Source organism: Anguilla anguilla, chromosome 18, assembly GCF_013347855.1.
Source record: "Anguilla anguilla isolate fAngAng1 chromosome 18, fAngAng1.pri, whole genome shotgun sequence".
Classification (NCBI taxonomy): domain Eukaryota; kingdom Metazoa; phylum Chordata; class Actinopteri; order Anguilliformes; family Anguillidae; genus Anguilla; species Anguilla anguilla.
In genome coordinates, this window is record NC_049218.1 from 1289704 (window position 1) to 1307391 (window position 17688).

General features: G+C 47.0%; 2 protein-coding genes across 3 annotated transcripts; both read left to right on the forward strand.

Moving 5' to 3' along the window:
- Window positions 1-37: 37 nt before the first annotated feature.
- On the forward strand, window positions 38-15956 carry nphp1 (nephronophthisis 1). 2 transcript variants are annotated; one of them, XM_035399891.1, is made up of 21 exons: window positions 38-356; window positions 591-2402; window positions 2753-2829; window positions 3183-3243; window positions 3404-3534; window positions 3711-3912; window positions 4127-4228; window positions 5014-5111; window positions 5311-5356; window positions 5811-5895; window positions 6727-6821; window positions 7594-7722; window positions 7865-7939; window positions 8077-8187; window positions 8823-8905; window positions 9098-9174; window positions 9455-9554; window positions 10005-10117; window positions 11868-11941; window positions 13580-13624; window positions 14935-15956. In XM_035399891.1, the coding sequence occupies exons 2-21, from the start codon at window positions 2337-2339 to the stop codon at window positions 15196-15198; spliced, it is 2034 nt and encodes a 677-aa protein (XP_035255782.1). In that variant the 5' UTR covers window positions 38-356; window positions 591-2336; the 3' UTR covers window positions 15199-15956. The 2 variants fall into 2 exon arrangements, with proteins under 2 accessions (XP_035255782.1, XP_035255783.1); XM_035399892.1 differs by lacking the exons at window positions 11868-11941; window positions 13580-13624; window positions 14935-15956 and adding an exon at window positions 10219-10235 and having other exon boundaries at window positions 10005-10174.
- On the forward strand, window positions 116-357 carry LOC118217829 (mitoregulin). Its single transcript, XM_035399893.1, has one exon. It carries the CDS (start codon window positions 146-148, stop codon window positions 314-316), a length of 171 nt encoding a protein of 56 aa, XP_035255784.1. The 5' UTR covers window positions 116-145; the 3' UTR covers window positions 317-357.
- Window positions 15957-17688: the final 1732 nt, after the last annotated feature.

Consider the following 17688-nt stretch of genomic DNA (forward strand, 5'->3'; position numbering starts at 1 on the left):
GTAAGAAGTTTGGGCCTGAAGACTTCCTGTAGCAAGCAGCTATGAAATAGCCACGTGACTGTAGCCTAAGTTTTTTCAGCGGTTGTTCTCTGAGGTTGTTCTGTTTTGCCTTTTCTCGTGGAGTCAAGTAATTGCAGAGGTGAACATGGCTGATGTCTCGGAAAGGACATTACAAGTTGCAATACTGATTTCCTTTGCATCGGGGTTTCTAGCAGGTTGGCAGGCCAACAGAATGAGAAGGAGATTCCTCGACTGGAGGAAGAAACGTCTACAAGACAAACTGTCAGAAACACAGAAGAAACTGGATTTGGCATAAGACAGAAATTCGTATTTTGTGGATTTTAGGACTACTTGAGGTATTTTATATAGTGCAATTCATATTCGAGCAACACGCTTTATACATTGTATCTGTATGAAAGCTGTATCTATTTGGTTGCTGCTCTATTCTGGTTATCTGTTTAGCTGCAACGAATCCGAATCCGTGTGAGTTTCTGTGCGTAATAATTCGTCGCTGTTGAAAGCATGAAAGCGACTATATTTACCTTTACTTTTTCCCATATAAATGATTTTTTCAATTATACTTTCCACAGGAACAACCAGGAAATTCCAGTTGTCACGTGGACTACAGTGTCATTGATATGAACACCGCCAAGAACCAGCAATGGGACTGAAGCTGACTGACAACATGGCTTTGCAAACCGCGTGTTTTACTGCGGAGTTTTATAACCAAAACGTGTGCTCTGGTGTTGGTCTGCCCTTCATACGTCCCTGTTTGTAGCCACTCTTTACCTAAATTAATATATTTTTGCTGTAAAATCACTTTGGATACGTTCAATTTTCATTTGTGTAATTCCAACTCAATGTCTCGATTTTTTCGCGAGGATTGAAATGCTATTGGCACACACGCCTCCTGAAATGGCTCGCAAAATGTATTAAAATGTGATGGTCAAGAACAGATGAGTGTATTTCAGTTGCCGTTAAAAAACTGTCTTGTGTCATTATTTTGACCGTGGGACACAATCTGCAGATACTGTACTGTACGACATATATCAACTCAATTTAATGGTCGTAATGAATGGCAGAAATGTACATATTTCTTTTCGTATGGTGCAGTATCATTAATTCTTTGCCTACATTTGTTAATCCAGTCGCTCAACCCATTCTTCACTACTCTCTCTCATACTTGTACTCTCTCTTGTACTTCTGCAAAGCCCTTTACTATGGCACGTAACTTGTAGGTGTGTATAATGGCATGTTATTGGTTGGAACAGTGACATAGTTTCCTTACTACTCTCAGTGTAACTTTTATATACATTTGGTAAGTCACTCTAGATAAGATTTCAAAAGTATTGTATAAATCAGAGGTTTGTAAAGACTCTTGTGTCCTCAGATTAAACTTTTTTTTTTTTTTTTTTTTACTGTAATCGAATCTATGTGAACCAGTATTGCTGTATACAGCTGAATAGCTCTTTTAGCCCGGGTAACTGGTGGAAACAAAAGCCTGCATACACACTGGCTCTCCAGGACCGGAACTGCCCACCCCTGATATAAATGTAAATACGGCAGTTGTACTGAATACTGTAAGTGCATTGTCCTCAGTTCAGTGTATCATCCACAATTCCACGTGGGTATATGTACAATGTCTGAGGCCAACCAGTTTTCAAAGAATGACATGCATAAGAACAGAAAGTGCTAGTGTAACCTGGCTGGTTTTTAACTATTCGAGTCTAGGTTTTGGGGACGCACATACAATCGTCTGTGCTTTGCTATACGAGCTATAAAATGTTTTTTGAATACAACTGTTTGAGATGTAATGTGTAGTCTGCCAATACTTGGAATGCTACTGAATCTTAATGTTTCCACACGTCTTGAAAACATGCGCACATGAATGACGAGATTTCCCTGTGTCGCTTTTTCATCGATACACAAAGCAAAAGGATAGCCTGATTGGTAAATCCAGGTTATGTACGGATCTCACGCTGGCTCGACCCCTGACAGCTGTATCTTAGCGACCGAACGTAGCGTCTCCAGAAGGAAAAGCGTCCGGAGTTCTCTCCCTGGTGCAGTGATACATCAACGACTTCTCGTTACATTATATATGTAATCGATTGACAACTTGTAGCCATCTATAATCCCCTTGCTTGCAACCCAGCTGGCAAATAGCTGGATTTGCCTGACCGTTGTCGCTTATAAATGAAAGCAGCTAGCTACAATGATTCAGCTAGCTACCAACTATTGAGAACATGGATAACTTCGCTTGCTAGCGAGCTGGACAGGGCCAAACCCTTAATTAAGCTAGCTCGTTATATTTGAACTTTTTTGTATTGTTCTAAAACATGGCACCAAAGAGAAAAGGGCCTTTGCAAACAGTGCAAAGGAACACGGATGATATTAAAAAACAGGTTAGTGATTTTGAGACGAGTTGAATGTATTGTTCCAGCTACTAGCTAGCTAGCCATATTCGCAGCTAACTAGGTTTCCAAAGCTAACGTTAGCTAGCTAGGTAGTTAGCTTGGTGGTCCGTTTCCATGCTTTGCATGCCATGGTGTAATATGCGAAATAGTTCTCAGGCTGTATTTACCTTTGTGAATTAGGTTTCGCATTATCTAGTTGTATCAGGTAGCAGTACGATATTTTACATGCTGATATAATGATACGCTGAAATATCCGTCTATTACCTTAGCGTACATACATTTCTTTTTTAAAAACTACCTTAGACTAGCTAATATATAATGTGTCTGTCCTGTGGCAGGTTGATAGTTTGATGCTAGAAGTTCGCCAGTTCAAAGGATCTGCAGAGAGCAAAGCAATGACAGAGGCATCAGAGAGGTACATAAACGACCGTTTTTCTTTGTTCACACTCCTTTTACTTTTAGCTTTTAACCACTGAAGCTATACTAGTTAAAGGCTTGGTAAATGTGTTTGTTCCCATATTTTTTTTAGAATGCCACTGTAATTTGTCATAAAGTGTTTAATTGCCAAGACACATAATAAAAGAAAGTCAAAATTTCATTACAGGCATTTAACAGATGCTCTTATCCAGAGGGCCTTACACAACTTCTCGGTCTTGGCATACTCATGGCATGAAGGAATTATTCACTTGATAATAATGCTGTATTTCATTGTTCCTTTCTGAATTTTAGTTGCTTGCTTTTTCTAATATAACTCTTTTCTCTCAACAGATGCACACATTTACAAAGATCAGTTGAAGAAACTATGATGACTCTGAAGAAGCTAACCAAAGTAAATCTTTGGTCTTCTACTAGAACCTTTGATAATTGCATTGGAACGCACACCAATTTTCTGTTATGGAAGTGGTCATTTTGTACAACAAAAAGTGATAGGTGCAGCAGGGCTGTTTTCAGTGTTTCCAACATGTTTAGTTTATTTTTTTTTTTTAAAGGCTGACGAACCTGCGCCGGTGGGGAATTATGAGCAGAGAAAACTGGATGAAGAAAACAGACTGAAGATGATGCAGGAGCAGCTGCAGGCTTTGGCTCTGGCTGTCTCTCCCGCCCAGAAGCCCGGTCCAAGGCAAGCCTACGATACGAGCGATTCGTTCTGCACGAGATCTTCACCTCGCTGTGATCATAGCTCTGTGTTCCACTGCTTAGTTTGCACAACTGTCCAAAACTGCTTTTTTTTGATTGAGCTGTGGGTACGGGCCGCCCGGTCACAGATTAACCCTTCCAGTCCTCTTTGCCCGACAGCCGAAATGCAGACGTGCCAAGTTCTTCTCAGACTGAGGAAGACGATGATGCAGGAGCTGAGAGTGAGGAAGAGGAAAGTGAAGAAGAGGAAGATGAGGACGAAGAAGATGATGATGAGGAAGAAGATTTAGAAAATCAAGCAGAGACTTTCATTGCCATCAGCGCCTTCACAGGCGAACAGGAGGGTGACCTCACGGTGCAGGTACAGCATGAGCAAGCCGTGTTTTTGGAAACTGTCCTTACCTGGTCAGATTACCTGGGCCGGTTAAGTGGCCTCCACCCTCCACCTCAGAGCAAGTGACCCATTTTATTTCCTTTCTCTGACAGTACCATGAAGAAGATGCCATTCGAAACGATGCTTGAATTTGATTTATGGTTGTGTTGATTGATAAGTTGATTGTTTTTTGATTGAACAGAAGGGGGAGCTGCTGAGCATTCTCAGTAAAAACCCTGATGGCTGGTGGCTTGCCCAAGACTCCAGTGGAAACAAAGGTTTAGTGCCCAAAACATACCTGAAGGTACAAACCTCTATGTTTGTCAGCTGCACTTCTTTTCTGGCAGTTTACCTGTTTTGGTGTCTGTTTGGATTCAGCTAATCGGCAAGTGAAACATGTAGACTTTCACCATCTGTCGAGATGACTTGCAACTGTGGCTCAGGCTAAATAATGAACATAAGCTCTCCCAGGTCTGCTGCTGCTTACATAATATGCCGTATGCTTATTGCAGTGTACTCTAGTCGAGTTGCTTGTATCTCTCTGTTTGGCTGAAAATTTTTGTCATTCATTTTTTCTATAATTCACATGTACAGTAGTCGAGCCTTTTAAATAATTTCATCCTATGTACAAATGTGAATTCTGAACATGCCTAGCAACCAAGAACCTGGGCGTTAGATTACCCGACATTTGGGGAAAATGAACATTAGCGGGCTCGCTAGCTAAGCCTTCCTATCGTATCTGTCCTCTGACTACTGCCTATTCTCACTTTGTGGGGTGCAAAGTGGGGTACACTTGCTGTGCTGCTGGCAGTTTGTGATGCTCATAAAATAACCTCAGTTCTCTAATAATTATTCTAGCTTTCTTCAAAGTAAATTTCACGTAGTGAGACTGGAGGAAAATTGTACATGTTCAAAATGTTAGATCATTCGTCTGTCAGTCATGTTAGCATTGCTAATGGTTCAGCTGTTGAAGTCAAGGTCAAGCTGTTACGAGCAATGTACTGATTTGTTCTCTGAAAATCTCTCTTCACGTATATGTGGCTTTAACAAGTTATATTTCAGGTTAGAGTGACTGTGTTAATTTTTCAGGCGCACCAGGATGAGGAAGAGGAAGGTGATGCAGAGGATTCAGAGACTGAGGAAGAGAGTGAGGAGGAGGTGGATGAAGTCTCAAAAACCAAGCAGAGGTGCTGTTTCTTATCCTGCCAGCAGGTGGCATCACACACCAAGCAATTTTTAAAACATGAACACTTGGGTGAGAGAGAGGGTGATATTTTCCCCCATGTCTTGAAAGGGAAGAAATCCACAAACAGTTACCAGGTAGGGCATGAATGCTAATGTTGTAAAAGTTGTTCAAACTGTAAAATGTGTTTTACTCTTTTGCAGCAGCCAAAAATCTGCCTGGGATGTTGTGAGAAAAGAAGTTTTAGAGGTATTACTATTTTTGTTATAGTTATTGTTATTATTTATTTGGTTATTTATGGACACCTCTGTAAAATAGGACTTCCAGTCAGATATACTTTGCTTATAAATTGATCTTTTATGCTTTCTTGGAGATACCACACTTTAGTTTTCCTGAGACTAATGATGTTCTCCAGTATTGTAAGTTGCTCTAGATAAAGAGTGATTACCAAGTGATTATAGTGTAATCTAACGTAATATTTTACATAGTTGTCTTCCCGAGGTCACGTTACAGTGATTTAAGAGCGTTGTTTTTCTATCAACTACGAAAGAAAGCAATGAAAATCCATGGAATGATAGATTGCTGCGAGATGCTGTCAATCAGAGTTAACCTCTTACCCCAGCGCATGTTTGTGCTGATGAATGGATTGCTCTGATTGGAGGCATGTGTAATTGGCTGACCGGGGCTGGGTTCTGATTGGCAGATGAACGCTACGGATGTTCTGGCTGCCATGGGGGCCATCCCCGCTGGGTTCCGGCCGTCCACCCTCTGCAGTCTGCTCAGTGAAGGTAGGCTTCCTCCGCTCAGTCTGACCCGTGTGGACACTGCGTACCGCTGAGGAGCCGTAACACATCCGGTATAGCACCTCACAGTGGCGCGTGCTCTGCTTTTCCATGGAAATGGAATACAGTAGGGCTGTAAAATGTCACAAGCTCCCCAGGGGTTATGCTGGAACCTGAACCCCTGAAAGCCGACCCAAGGCCCAAACAGGTCTGGCTCCAGCGCCGCTGCGCTCCGAGCAGGCGGTTCGGCTGTGCCCGCGGGGGACCCAACGGGACGTCCCGCACGCTCCTGCGTGACGCACGCAGGAACGTGTGTTTCCGCACGCAGGAATGTGTGTTTCCGTGCGCTGCGTGACCTCAACGGGAGCAGGGCGCTGATCGCACACACGACAAGAACGCCTGCGTCATGATCCTGTTCGCCGAGTCATCAGAACTCTGCATCTCCAGCGTCTCCTGCGTCTCCTGCGTCTCCTGCGTCTCCTGCGTCTCCTGCGTCTCCTGCACAAGCGCTCAGACGTCCTCCTCTGTCAGTGGACCGTGCCCGGAGAGAGTTAGGCCTCAGGCCACATGCAGGGAGCAGGCCTTCCAGAGATCCTGCTTCTGATTCCTTATTTGTGAATTCCTGTCATTCCTGACTTACTATAGGTCTGTCGGTTAATTTTCCTGTTTCTTACGTCAGGATGAAAACGAATACCAATGAAGAAAGTATTTTTTAAAATTTATGGCGGAACAGCACGCTGGTATTTTTGAACACCTGCTTAACCCCCCTCACCCCCCCCCCCATCCGCCCCCCCCCCCCCCCCCCGCTAACCTGCGCTTGTATTCTCTGCTCTGCAGGGAACACCTACAGGGGCAGCTACTACCTCCAGCCAGAGCTCAGCCAGTCCCAGCTGGCTTTCAAAGACCTTTTCTGGGACCCGGACACTGGAAACGTACGCACACATTTCATATTTCTCTTTTTATTCCAGTTCTTGGAATTTCAGTTAACCAGAGGAGAGTTTTTCTACAAAAGACCGATGAAATCAGTAGTTTTCTGATTGGTTCTTGGGAAAGCCCTCGATATTGTAAAGGAGGCGAAATGTTGAGCGGAGTCTATCCTCAGTGCCCATGTTCTTAAGCCCCGCCCCCTTCTGTGATGAGCACTTGAATGCTCCAGGTAAACGGCCGCAGGAAGTAAGGGCCTCAGGACTTCCTTTCCCATGTTCCCTGAGTGTGCAGCCATTCGTGAATGTGGAAGTGAAGGACAAGCGAAAGTTCCCTTTTTTTAGATCTGAGAGACCCCGAGAAGCTCAACTCAAATTGGGGGGGGGGGGGGAGGAAATGGCTTTTGTCGCATGTCATGACCCGTGCGTAAAGGGGGTCACGGTCAAAAGCATTGGTCTGAAGTGTCACATGAAATAAAAATATTGCCATTTCCAGTTTACTTCTGCCAAGAGGAGAACTGATATATCATATATGCATTTAATGAAAGTGTAATTTATTGGTTTTCTTTGACTGTAGCATAGTGGAACATTGTGAGGTGATGATAGAGAAAATGTAACCCTTTGAAGATTAAGTGTTCTAGAACTCCAGTACCAGTTACCAGTAGTGATTACATCAGCATTAGAATGTTCAGCTAAGAACATTCCAGTCGCATTTTACGCAGTATTGAAAAGGCGAGTTTCAGGGCAGGTGTGGTAGCAGCTGTGCTCTGTGTGGCCCCAGGTGCGGCCCCGCCCGTCCCGGACGTCTCTGACGCTCACGCTGTGGAGCTGCAGGATGATCCCCACGCCGGGGGTGGGGGTGCAGGTCCTCAGCAGACACGTGCGGCTGTGCGTGTTCGACGGAGCCAAGGTGGGCCTCTCCCCCTCCCCATCCCAGCAGCATCAGCCCCCCCCCCCTCCCCCCCACTTCCTGAAATCTAAACACTGATCCCCAGCTGCTGTCCGCTTCCTGTATGCCTCCTGATTGGTTAGGTTGCATTCTGTTTCCCCAGGTTCTGAGTAACATTCACACCGTCAGAGCCTGTTACAATTCGAAAAACCCCAAGACCTGGACGTTTTCTCCAAGGGTACAGTATATGTATTTATACCGTTTAAGTGTGCCAGGACACTGTGTCACACGTGAAATGTTATCTGTGAGTGAGCAGCATCTCTCTCTGTGAGATGGGCACTGACTCGCTCGCTCCTCTGTGCTGTAAATTCCCAGATGGTTGGCATCCTTCCCAGCCTGATGGATGGAGACTGCTTTGTCCGGATCGACTCGCAGTCACCTGACCTGGGAATCCTGTTTGAACTGGGGGTCACCTACATCCGAAATGTAACCGCGCTGCCTGGCTTCAGTCACGTTCTGTCCTGTCCCTGCTTCTCACCGCTGGGTTAGGATGGTGATGAGCAGGCTGTGGAAAACATGGCACTGCATGAAGAGAGTACTCCATACGCATCACCTGTGTGTTTGTGCTGATACAGCTGCTGTTATCTGTCATTAGCAGTCATTAAGAAAAGTTTCAAAAAGAACGGCGTATGTACAGCACTGAACACCATGTGTACAGCACTGAACACCGTGCATGCAGCCCTAAACACCATGTGTACAGCGCTGAACACCGTGCATGCAGCCCTAAACACCATGTGTACAGCACTGAACACCGTGCATGCAGCCCTAAACACCATGTGTACAGCACTGAACACCGTGCATGCAGCCCTAAACACCATGCGTACAGTGCTGAACACCGTGCATGCAGCCCTAAACAGCATGTGTACAGCACTGAACACCGTGTATGCAGCCCTAAACATCATGTGTACAGCACTGAACACCGTGCATGCAGCCCTAAACACCATGTGTACAGCACTGAACACCGTGCATGCAGCCCTAAACACCATGTGTACAGTGCTGAATGCTGTATGGATGAATGCTAGTGCTGATGACGGTCTCACCTGTCCCCTCTCTCGCCCCAGTCCACAGGTGAGCGGGGGGACCTGAGCTGTGGCTGGGCGTTCCTGAGGCTGTGTGACGCCAGCGGCGTGCCTGTCCCGCGCAGGTGAGTACGCCTGTCCCGCGGAAGTTTGAGTCTAAAATGGCGGTTGAATCCAGACCGGCGCATCCCGTGATGTAAATACATGTTAACCAGCGTCACGCAGTTATTGGAGGATTCAGAGAGTGCAGGAGATGAAATGTTTGTTTTGGAGATGTCTCTCTGTGGCTCAGGGCTGTAACACTCCTGCTTTCTCAGGACCTATGAACTGCCGGTGCACGGAGGCACCCCGTACGAGCAGGGCGTGGATGTGGACCCCTCTATAACCAGAAGAGGTGCGGTATAGGTATTCACCGGCTGTGTGGGAGAGCGGGAAACCCGTCATGGCTGGGGCAACAATGGGCTGTCAATCACATGACTCAGGAACGATTCAATTGGCTTTTGCCCTTGACAGCCAAACAATGATTGGTCGATGTCAGAGAGTCACTGATTGCATATGGAAGCTCTGCCTGTACTGGGTATGATGAAGCCCCTCTTCCTCATCAGTAGTGTTCAGTCAGCGCTGGACTGAGCGCTCAGGGGGTAAACCGGCGTGTCTTTATGTGTCTGTTTCAGCCACGGGCAGCGTGCTGCAGCAGATGATGGTCTCCAGGAAACTGCCCAAACTCATCGTCAAGCTGAAGTCCCCCAACGCTAAGACCAGGGCCAATCTGAAGTACGCCAGTCCAGTCTCACATGAGCTCTCAGCCTTAAAGTGTTCATTTTCCCTTTGCTTTACTTCGTATCGTTTGTATAACTGATCGATGGCATTTCGGATGGAAATATCTCTGTCTGGAGGGTTAAGTGTAAGATGTTTGACCAGCCGCAGGTTTAGTTTTTAACAACTTGTCTGAACAGACGCTGAGTGTGTTAGCGGTACGGTCAGGCTGTTCTCTGCGCAGACGCTGAGTGTGTTAGCGGTACAGCCAGGCTGTTCTCTGCGCAGAAGCTGAGTGTGTTAGCGGTACAGCCAGGCTGTTCTCTGCGCAGAAGCTGAGTGTGTTAGCGGTACAGCCAGGCTGTTCTCTGAACAGTCGCTGGGTGTGTTAGCGGTACGGTCAGGCTGTTCTCTGTGCCGAAGCTGAGTTAGTTTGTTAGTGGTGACGGTCGTCTGTTCTCTCCACAGCCTCCTGCCGGACACTCTGGTGGGCAGCAGGTGCAGTGTCCAGCTGCTGGCGCTGTACAGACAGGTGCTGGCAGACGCGCTGCTGAGAGACAGGCTCACCATGCAGAACGCAGGTAAGGACTGCTGCAGGTGGTGTGGGTAACCACACAGGTAATGCAGTAATCACACAGGTAACTGCACAGGTAATGCAGTAATCACACAGGTAACTGCACAGGTAATGCAGTAATCACACAGGTGACTGTACAGGTAATGCAGGTAATCACACAGGTAATGCAGGTAATCACACAGGTAACTGCACAGGTAATGCAGTAATCACACAGGTGACTGCACAGGTAATGCAGTAATCACACATGTAACTGCACAGGTAATGCAATAATCACACAGGTGACTGCACAGGTAATGCAGGTAATCACACAGGTAACTGCACAGGTAATGCAGGTAATCACACAGGTAACTGCACAGGTAATGCAGTAATCACACATGTAACTGCACAGGTAATGCAATAATCACACATGTAACTGCACAGGTAATGCAGTAATCACACAGGTAACTGCACAGGTAATGCAGGTAATCACACATGTAACTGCACAGGTAATGCAGGTAATCACACAGGTAACTGCACAGGTAATGCAGTAATCACACAGGTAACTGCACAGGTAATGCAGTAATCACACAGGTGACTGCACAGGTAATGCAGTAATCACACAGGTAACTGCACAGGTAATGCAATAATCACACAGGTGACTGCACAGGTAATGCAGTAATCACACGGGTAACTGCACAGGTAATGCAGGTAATCACACGGGTAACTGCACAGGTAATGCAGTAATCACACAGGTAACTGCACAGGTAATGCAGTAATCACACAGGTGACTGCACAGGTAATGCAGGTAATCACACGGGTAACTGCACAGGTAATGCAGTAATCACACAGGTAACTGCACAGGTAATGCAGGTAATCACACAGGTAACTGCACAGGTAATGCAGTAATCACACAGGTGACTGCACAGGTAATGCAGTAATCACACAGGTAATGCAGTAATCACACAGGTAATGCAGTAATCACACAGGTAACTGCACAGGTAATGCAGTAATCACACATGTAACTGCACAGGTAATGCAGTAATCACACAGGTAACTGCACAGGTAATGCAGGTAATCACACAGGTAACTGCACAGGTAATGCAGTAATCACACAGGTAACTGCACAGGTAATGCAGTAATCACACAGGTAACTGCACAGGTAATGCAATAATCACACAGGTGACTGCACAGGTAATGCAGTAATCACACAGGTAACTGCACAGGTAATGCAGGTAATCACACAGGTAACTGCACAGGTAATGCAATAATCACTCAGGTGACTGCACAGGTAATGCAGTAATCACACAGGTGACTGCACAGGTAATGCAGTAATCACACAGGTGACTGTACAGGTAATGCAGGTAATCACACAGGTAACTGCACAGGTAATGCAATAATCACTCAGGTGACTGCACAGGTAATGCAGGTAATCACACAGGTAATGCAGGTAATGGCTCACACAGGTAATGCAGGTAACACTGGAGAGGGTAACCACTGGCTGGTCCTGTCGTCTAAGGCGCACTACACTCAATAGCAGAGCATGTGTGGTATGCGGAGATCAATGCCTATCGCTCCGCACAACTGAAAGAGGAGACAGCGCTGCTCGCCCTGTCCTGTCCCATACCCAAACCCTGCTGTGACATCACAGGAGTGCTGGACGGGACTCCTCCAGGCTGCAGCGCTGCAGTGCAGTACACACCTGAGATAGGATCAGCAGCCAGGTGACATTTTGGGTTGGCTGACGCACGTTGTGTGTTCCGCTCTTCTCCGTTCCGCAGATCTAATCTGCAGCCCGGTGCTGGCCACGTTCCCCCAGGTTCTCCATCAGACCGATCTTCTGGACGCCCTGAGGGTGAGTTTGGAGGATCTGCTTTCGGCTCAAGGGCAGAACTGGGACAGAGTGTCTGTTCACTTCCAGGAAAACGGGTTTGAGAAGCTGCTGATATAGCTCAGAGAAATGCATTTTTCCCCCTTGCTCTGATATATATCTGCTTTTGCATTTCTTGTAGTCATTCCTCTATTCCCATTTTTGAAGGTGTAGCTGTAGTCACAAGCCCTTTGCCCTGGATGCAGCATCCCCTGACAGTGTGGGAGAATGCAGACTGCTTGCTCCTCCCGCCCCCCCCCCCCAGTTCCACAGTTATACTGGCCTGTTTTACCTGGGAGTTTTATGTATGCCCCTGGGGCAGGTAGACTGCAGGTGCCCACCTGCCTGTAGGATTTCACCCCCTCCTGTAGGATTTCCCCTCCGCCTGTAAGATTTCCCCCCTGCCTGTAGGATTTCCCCCCCGCCTGTAAGATTTCCCCCCTGCCTGTAGGATTTCCCCCCCGCCTGTAAGATTTCCCCCCTGCCTGTAGGATATACCCCCTGCCTGTAGGATTTCACCCCCTCCTGTAGGATTTCACCCCCGCCTGTAGGATTTCCCCCCCGCCTGTAGGATATACCCCCTGCCTGTAGGATTTCACCCCCGCCTGTAGGATTTCACCCCCGCCTGTAAGATTTCCCCCCCGCCTGTAGGATATACCCCCTGCCTGTAGGATTTCACCCCCTGCCTGTAGGATTTCACCCCCTCCTGTAGGATTTCCCCTCCGCCTGTAAGATTTCCCCCCTGCCTGTAGGATTTCCCCCCCGCCTGTAAGATTTCCCCCCTGCCTGTAGGATTTCCCCCCCGCCTGTAAGATTTCCCCCTGCCTGTAGGATATACCCCCTGCCTGTAGGATTTCACCCCCTCCTGTAGGATTTCACCCCCGCCTGTAGGATTTCCCCCCCGCCTGTAGGATATACCCCCTGCCTGTAGGATTTCACCCCCGCCTGTAGGATTTCACCCCCGCCTGTAGGATATACCCCCTGCCTGTAGGATATACCCCCTGCCTGTAGGATATACCCCCTGCCTGTAGGATTTCCCCCCTGCCTGTAGGATATACCCCCTGCCTGTAGGATCTCCCCCCCGCCTGTAGGATCTCCCCCCCGCCCGTCCTCCTGGATGTGTGTTGGGTGAAAGCATTGTGCAGCCCATCGATACTCTGTGATTGTGGCCGTGTCTGACGCTGGGTCTTTCAGGCTGGCAGGTGCTAAACAAAGGGAGAACTCTGACACACGCACGCAGGTAGACCACAGGTGCGTTCAGCCTGTACACCTTTGTGTGGGCAGGCCAGCATTGCTGCTGGGCGCTCCCACAGATCCGCACGTAAAGGGGAACCACCTCCAGCATTCAATATTAAATCTTTTAAAGGTGGGATTGAGCCGGAGAGGGACTCTTTCATTTGCAGACTGGCAGACTTTAGATGCCATTAGAACTGATGAAAACACAACCCCCCACCCCTGCATATTTCTGAGAATTTCCTTGGAAAAAATTAAGAATCGGAACCCTGGTAAAAGTAACCTGAGGACTCTCACTGACATAAATCCTGAAATGTTTGTGAAGGCTGAGTTGTGTGTTGTGATGTCACTATTTTACTGTCTGACTGCGGCCAATTGCTTTTGTTCCAGAGCGCGTGGGCGGAGAGGGAGAGTGGGCTGAAGAGATCTCAGAAGGTACAGAACCGTCACAGTGCACTTTCACTAAAGCCGTAACACATACTCTTCCTGTTCACTTCATCATAAATATGTTTTTTTTTTTTACTGAACATCCAAAGAAACGTGGTCCTCCAGGGTTTCGATCCCTGCTTGCAGTGCTGTGGTGTCATTCCATACTGTTTATAACGTACTGGTCGGGGTGACTAATCTGTGCCAGTTTCTGAATTTCAGAAGCTCGGCTAATTGAGCCACAGTAATTGGTAGAAACCTGCAAACACGCCTGCCCTCGCCTACAGCCTATCCCAGGGATCTCAGGCTCCTGGGGCCGGCATCACCCAGCAGGGTTACTGAGTTACTGAGCAAAACCCGGAACAGCTCCTTTTATTTCAGTCTATTCTGGGAGGCTTTTGAGTTTCGCTCTGAGCAGTCATCCCGCCAGCTCAGGAATTAATCCCTCGTCCTGAAACAGGACCCGGGTCTGTTTGTGGTCCTTTCAGTCACCTGCCAGCTGAGGCTTAGGGAGGGGATGTGGCCTCTGTGGCCCAACAATGGAAAGAATGAAAAAACAGCAGATACTTCTGCAGCTCTGTACCACGATACTGTCTCATGAGTGTAATGCCTGCGACAATGCTGGCTGTTGCTTTGCTCACCAACGTGGGAAATGAGCAGTTTCTGATTTAAGGCATTTATGAAATAAAAATGGAAAAATAAGCCACACTTCACACAAGCAAGACGGCACCCTACCCCATTTTCTTCTAAATGGGTTCCCCGGCCCTGTAGCACACCAGCTTCTTACCCATTACCCTACACTAGCGCTGACGCTAGCTCCTTACCCATTACCCTACACTAGCGCTGACGCTAGCTCCTTACCCATTACCCCACTCTAGCGTTGACCTGATCCCGCTCCTTACCCGTTACACTACACTAGCGCTGACGCTAGCTCCTTACCCATTACCCTACACTAGCGCTTATGCTAGCTCTATACCCATTACCCTACACTAGCGCTGACGCTAACTCCTTACCCATTACCCTACACTAGCGCTGACGCTAGCTCTATAACCATTACCCTACACTAGCGCTGACGCTAGCTCTATACCCATTACCCTACACTAGCACTTATGCTAGCTCTATACCCATTACCCTACACTAGCGCTGACGCTAGCTCCTTACCCATTACCCTACACTAGCGCTGACGCTAGCTCCTTACCCATTACCCTACACTAGCGCTGACGCTAGCTCCTTACCCATTACCCTACACTAGCGCTTTTGCTAGCTCTATACCCATTACCCTACACTAGCGCTTATGCTAGCTCCCGTGTGCTCCGCAGCGGGACACACAGCTGCTGAAGGGCCTGTTTGTGGAGGTGTACCTGGAGACAGTCTTCCCCCTGCTGCACTCAGCCGGCCTGCCCCCTGCCCGGTGGGCCGACGAGGAGCAGGAGACGCAGCGTGCCAGCGTGGTTTTCGCCCGCCCCCCGCAGGGCGCGCTCGCCACCCTCCTCTCCGCCGACCACGCCCAGGAGGCCTTCGACATCGCCCAGCTCGCCTACGACTTCCTGAGCCCCACCAGGGCAGCCCCGCCCACCAACTGACCCGCCCACCAACTGACCCGCCGATGACATCGCACACACTCTGCAGCAACCGGAAAAATGAGTAATTATCTTAACAAGGAATTTAGTCTTATACTAAGACTTTAAAAAGGCTTATTTCCTCTTAATACTGAAAAAAGAAAAAAAAAAAGATTGCCAATGAGGTGAGGCAGTCTGACTCAATTCAAGATTTGCCAGTGGGGCAAGACAATTTGACTGGTCAAGCAGAAAATCTGTTATTTTCTACTTGAGAGAAAGAAAGAAGATTTTAATTCTCCTGACAAGACTGAAGCACTTGTTCAGACAGACCTTTGTTGCAGTGTAGCGTGCTGTATGTACAGTCTTCTCACCACAGCCTCTAAGAACACTGATGCTGAAGGACGGCTTTGATTCAGTGGTGAATGGCCACGCTAAACGGGAGCCCTCAGCGTTCAGCAGTTCTCACCGAGAGCTCAATCAGTTCATAAGGGTCAAGTGCAAAGCTGCAGAATCAAATCTCAGTTTCGGTGCAGAGGCTTTGCTTTCACACCAGCAAATGGACAGGAATAGAACCAAGCCTTTGGGTCACACCCTTCCGCATGAAGCCAGCGGACCGAATCTTCAGCGCCGCGGTGATTTCGGCAAACGGCCGTGTCCCGCCCGTAGTCCCCGGCCTCTCTCTGTTGTTTTCGGGAAAGAGTGTTCAAACGCTGCCGGAACTGTAAGGACTGCTCTTATTGTCAACAGTCTTAAAATGAGTGCATTTCTGAAGATGTATTTTTTTTTTAAACTATATATATATTTTTTAAATATTGCAGCACTGTTAAGAGCATGCAGCCTTTGTGCAAAGCCCTGTCGGGTCCTGGGGGGGCACTCTTAGCTTTGGGGGGGGGGGGGGGGGTGCGGTCCAGGGCCAAGCCTTGTACATCACTGAATGGCCCTGCCTGTGTTTTCCTTGCATAAAATAAATAAAAATCAAAGAAAAGCTCTGTTTGAGGGAGTATGACTGCAGTCTTTTCATTCATAAACACAGAATGGAATCACACACACACACAAAAAATGAAAAGATACTATTGCATCAGAATGCTGATTGGCATGCAGTCCTGTGTTATCAGGAGAAGAACACGTATAGATTCCTGTGGGGAGCCAGTCACGTTTGAAGTATTGTTTCGTTCTTCGTGCCAAATAGTACAGTAACCGTACCTTGACCCCAAGGTCAGAGCCATTGTGGGGTACACAACAGAGCACTTAGTAAAATTTAAAAAAAACCCGACCTCTTAAGAAATGAGCAGGATCAATGGAACTTAAACGGCCATTTCTCATGAACTTTCAGATGAAACCAGTCGCCATTAACCAGACAACAGCGATTATTCCTGTTCAATAGCAGACCAGCATTTGTGGGTCAGTAGATTGCTATTACATTACATTACATTACAGGCATTTGACAGACGCTCTTATCCAGAGCGACGTACAACAAAGTGTATAATCATAACCAGGAACAAGCATGTCGAAAACCCTAGAGAGAAGTACCGTTCCAAGTGCAGGGAACAACTGCATAGTTTAACTTGGACCCTGTAGGTTAATATGATTAACACTAACACAAACAAGAACAGCAACAACGCAGTCTATGCAAAAAATACAAGCAGTAGTTAAGACACGAGTGCATTAACTAAGTCAACTAAGAAACAGCTACCTAGTTACAACCCTAAGCTTACAGTCAATTTAGAGATTACAGGGAGCTAGGGAGGGACGGGGAGAGGTGCAGCCTGAAGAGGTGAGTCTTCATTTGTCGCTTGCTATAGATTTAATCATTCTGATGAAAAACACAGCAGTGGGCTGCAAACCTACAATAAGTTTTGTCTTCATATAACCGGCGTGTTACACATGACCTTTCCACTCCACATGGCCACAACTGCCATAAAATCTATACAGGTGTTAAACCAGGCAATAAAAAAATGTTACAGTGGTTTTAGCCACAAGATTCAGTGTGTAATCACAATCTTATCATTATGAAAATTGTAACCAATAAAAGTCTTGCCAATGGGCATATGAATGCTTGTGTGAGAAGACACAGCCCTATAAAAGCTCTGTGTGAACACCTGCTCCCTTGTTCTCCCAGTTTCGATTTTTAAAGTAAACTCTACAGTCCAATCTGAGGTGTGCAACTGAGATCAGTTTTCAGAAATGACTTTTCTTTAGTTCCCCAAGGAGATATACAGCCTACCATATCTAGTAAATATCTTGTTGCTTATAATGTAGGTGTTAATGTCCTTTTGTACACCTGCCCAGGGACTGGGGATAAAAATGAGCTGTCCAGTATATCTCTGTGTGGTGCATCGGATTTCAAGTTTTATTACACGTGGTCCCTGTTAAATGAAATTTTCAAAACAAATAAATAAAATACCACAGTTCCCTACAGGGACCAATGATATGAGGAGTATTGATCATTTTTAGTACCTGCAGCACTGTGACTGAACCTTGACCCAAAGATCAATGCGACTGTTGTGTATACAA